Below are 4,243 nucleotides of genomic sequence, written 5' to 3' on the forward strand. Positions count from 1 at the left end.
CCCGCCGGCTTGCACACCTGAGCTATCCCCATCCTCAGAGACCGACGAGCTCTCCGTGTCCTCGTCCTCGGAGCTGCTCCCCTCGTTTTCGGCATAGTCCACCTCCATCTCATCATGATGGTTGGTCTCCTTCTTATCCCCGCGGGAATGGACTGGCATTTTCCAGCCGCGCCGTCGCTTTCCACTCCCGGCGCCCAGCCCGGCCACTGCTTCTTCAACGTAGGGCGCGCCGAACGCCCCGACCCACCCAGCGGCCGAGCTAGTTCTGAACCTCTGGGCTCCGCCCCGCCTCCAGCCAGAGCCGCACAACCTAACCCAGAGGCTCAGCGCTGGGAGCTCTGCCATTGGTGGAGGCAGCCCTCAGAGCCGGGGGGCGGGGCTTGCCCTGCTCAGGTACGGTTGGTTGCCCGTAATTACAGCGCGGCCCTGCAGCTTCTGTTGGGAGTTGTAGTCCTTACAGCTCAGACCTGCAGGGGCTGCTGCCTGCCAAGCTTCAATAGCCCTGAGCACTTCTTCCCTCTGGACTTCAAGTCCCACAAGGCACGAAAGCTGACAGTCTCGATCGCAGTTTATAAACTAAACAGAAACAGATTGTGCGAGTTTAGTCTGTATTTATTATTTTCCCGCCAAGTGATTGTCTGAGCTCCCTAGCTATCTAAGATGTTACTGTCAGCTGTGAAAAGGTATTTTCCGAGTGTTTTCCCTCCTCTTTGAGCCTGAGGGAACTGGAAAAACGTCTCTACCACCTAAGCAGCTTTATTACCACTAATAAACTATTAAGTGTTGAATTAGTAACTGCAGACAATAACTTACACTTTCTATGTTGCACAAAAATCTTTACATTGTTCTTGAAGCTTTTGCAATCAATAATATACAAGGAAGTTTTATCTGGGCAATTCATCTAGTATTTTTTTAAAAATATATTTTATTGATTTTTTTACAGAGAGGAAGGGAGAGAGTTAGAGAGTTAGAAACATCGATGAGAGAGAGACATCGATCAGCTGCCTCCTGCACATCTCCTACTGGGGATGTGCCTGCAACCCAGGTACATGCCCTTGACCGGAATCGAACCTGGGACCTTTCAGTCCGCAGGCCGACGCTCTATCCACTGAGCCAAACCGGTTTCGGCCATCTAGTATTTTTTACATTTACACGGATACAGCCCAAAGATGCCACTAGTCTTAAAACTAAAGATTTAACTTTAGTTTTCAAAAAAAAATACTTAATTGACTTAGTGAAATGTTGTTTCCTCAATGAGAAAGATGATACACCAGGAGGAGTAATAAAGATCACAATCTTAATAACTAAAATTAGTTGACATGTTTACTCTGTATCAGGTATCCATGGTTTATATTGAATTTAATTCTGAGGTAGGTGCTATTATCCCTATTTTACAAATGAGGAAACTTCATTTGCAGACAAATCTAAATTGTATTTTATAAAGAGAGGGCTTCTTCTTAAAGTACCAATTTGCTATTGAAAGACATTTCATAGAATATTGTGGATTTTACAGTATTTCCTTCTCAAACATGAGGTCCAAAGACATTTTATGGAGGATGGTAAGGGTATCCAGCGATAATTGCATTAAAGTTAGATTTAGATTTAGTGACAGAAAACATTTCAAGAGCTATCCATCTCCTACAGGGTAAAATGCAAACTAAGAGGCTTTTATTATCTAGTGTCAGTCTACTTCTCTTCTTACTATGTTCTTCATAACTAAACCCCTCAGTTGCTAAACACACAAACTTTCCCATTTCAATGTCTTTGCACATCTTATTCTCTCTGTAACCCTCTTCTACTCCTTTTCTTTTTCAAAGCCACTTTCTTTTTAAAAAATATATTTTTATTGATTCCAGAGAGGGAGAGAGAGATGGAAACATCAATGATGAGAAAGAATCATTGATCGGCTGCCTCCTGCACACCCGCTACTGGGGATCAAGCCCGCAACCCAGGCATGTGCCCTTGACCGAAATTGAACCCAAGACCTTTTAGTCCTCAGGCCAATGCTCTATCCACTGAGCCAAACCAGCTGGGGCCAAAGCCGCTTTCTTGACAACATACATCACCAGGAGCACCTCCACCCTACAGCACACACTCGTGTTCTTTCAGGCTACTTCTGTACTTTGCAACTTTGTAATTGTTTTTGTCACACTGTATTGTGTAATGTTTAGCAGATACAATTTCAAAGGAATCAGTAGCCAGGCAGGTGACCTTAAAAGATGGAAACGGGAGCCTGGCCAGGTGGTTCTGTTGGTTGGAACCTAGTCTTGGGCTCCAAAAAGCGCCCTGTCCTCTCCCTCTAAAAACCAATAAAAACGTATCCTTGGGCGAGGATTATAAGACATAAATATTTTTTAAAAGAAGTACATTTTTAAAAACATGGAACCTGGAAGAGTGTGAGCACATGCACATACATTATATGAGTAGCGCGAACTAAAGGGAGCAACTGCTTGTAGCTCCAGCCTGTTGTTACTACCTCAGAATTCTGGCTTCGATGTCACACCTTCCAATTTTCAAGAGAAACTGGAAATTTAGATATTATGTGAAATATCCAAATTTGTAAACATTATCTCAACTGTGGATTTTGTTTTTGTTTGGTTTCATAAACTCCAGACCAAAGAGCAACAGCTGTGGGTAAAACCCCAACCTCTGTTAATGGCTGTTCTATCAGCAGCTAGCAGAGTGTCTGCAAAATAGTAACAACAGCTTAGATTTCTGGTCACTCTCTATGTGCCACGCATTGTTATGTGCTGTAAGTACATTCGTTCAGTTAATGCTCACAACTACTCCTTGAAGTAGATATGATTATGCCTCCCATTTTGCAGATGAGGAGACTAAGGCATCTCATCATACAGTACATCTTTAGGAGGTGTTTTATATGCTGCTGCTTTTCAAAGAAATACAGAAGGAACCTGAATGTGAGGCATCCTGGTTCTGTTAGCAGCAAGCCAATTAAATCTGGCAAACCACTTCATCTCTGGTCAGTTGTAAAATGAGAATGTTGCATTATATTATCTTTAACTTTTCTTACAGCTCTATAATTCTTGCCATCATTATATTTGTGTGTAAGGTAGACAGATAATAGGAGATAATGCAATTAGAGTTGCATGACAGTGTTTTGCTTAAAGGGAGTTTAGAGTTTTTTGGGTATACCCAGGAGAGGAATTGCTGGGTTGGATGGAGACTCTATTCTTAATTTTTTGAGGAATCGCCAGACTGCTTTCTATAGTGGTTGTACCAGTCTACGTTCCACTAGCAGTAAATGAGGGTTCCCTTTTAAAAATATGTATTTTTTTATTGATTTCAGAAAGGAAGGGAGAGAGAGATGGAAACATCAGTGATGAGAGAGAATCACTAATTGGCTGCTTTCTGCATGGCCCACACTGGAGATCGAGCATGCAACTCACGCATGTGCCCCGACCAGGAATGGAACCGTGACCTGCTTGGTTCATAGGTTGATGCTCAACCACTGAGCCGCATCAGCCAGGCTGAGGGGTTCCTTTGTTCCATAACCTCTCCGACACTTGTTGTTGCTTATCTTGTTGATAATGGCCACTCTAGCAAGTGTGAGGCAGTATCTCATTGTAGTCTTGATTTCCATTTCCCTAATTGCTTGTGGGTTGTATTTGCAAAGATATATGCACCCCTATGTTCACTGTAGCATTATTCACAGTGGCCAAGGCATGGAAACAACCAAAGTGATCTATCGAGGACTGGATAAAGGTGTGGTACATATACTAGTAAACAATGGAATACTACGCAGCCATAAGAAAGGACGGAATAGCGCCATTTGAAACAACATGGATGGACCTTGAAAACATTATGCTAAGTGAAATGTCAGTTATAAAAAGCTAAGAACCACATGATTTCACTCACATATGGGATATAAATTCTGAAACTCATGAACACAAATAGCAGTGTGGTGGTTGCCAGAGGGAAGTGGGTGGGGAGACAAGGGGGCCTCCAAAAGGCATGGACAACCAAAGTGATCTATCGAGGACTGGATAAAGGTGTGGTACATATACTAGTAAACAATGGAATACTACGCAGCCATAAGAAAGGACGGAATAGCGCCATTTGAAACAACATGGATGGACCTTGAAAACATTATGCTAAGTGAAATGTCAGTTATAAAAAGCTAAGAACCACATGATTTCACTCACATATGGGATATAAATTCTGAAACTCATGAACACAAATAGCAGTGTGGTGGTTGTCAGAGGGAAGGGGGTGGGTGAAAAGG

General features: G+C 42.8%; 1 protein-coding gene across 2 annotated transcripts in view; it reads right to left on the minus strand.

Annotated features, from left to right (window-relative positions):
* BRMS1L (breast cancer metastasis-suppressor 1-like) overlaps window positions 1–314 on the minus strand; it is a 41,042-nt gene extending 40,728 nt beyond the window's left edge. The window contains exon 1 of one of the 2 annotated variants that reach the window (XM_015561313.1): window positions 18–314. In XM_015561313.1, the coding sequence (XP_015416799.1) occupies window positions 18–159 (142 nt within the window). In that variant the 5' untranslated portion in view covers window positions 160–314. The remainder of the gene's footprint in view (window positions 1–17) is intronic. The other variant, XM_006759698.2, reaches the window with a different exon arrangement.
* Window positions 315–4,243: the final 3,929 nt, after the last annotated feature.

Source organism: Myotis davidii, unplaced genomic scaffold (assembly GCF_000327345.1).
Source record: "Myotis davidii unplaced genomic scaffold, ASM32734v1 scaffold176, whole genome shotgun sequence".
Classification (NCBI taxonomy): Eukaryota; Metazoa; Chordata; class Mammalia; order Chiroptera; family Vespertilionidae; genus Myotis; species Myotis davidii.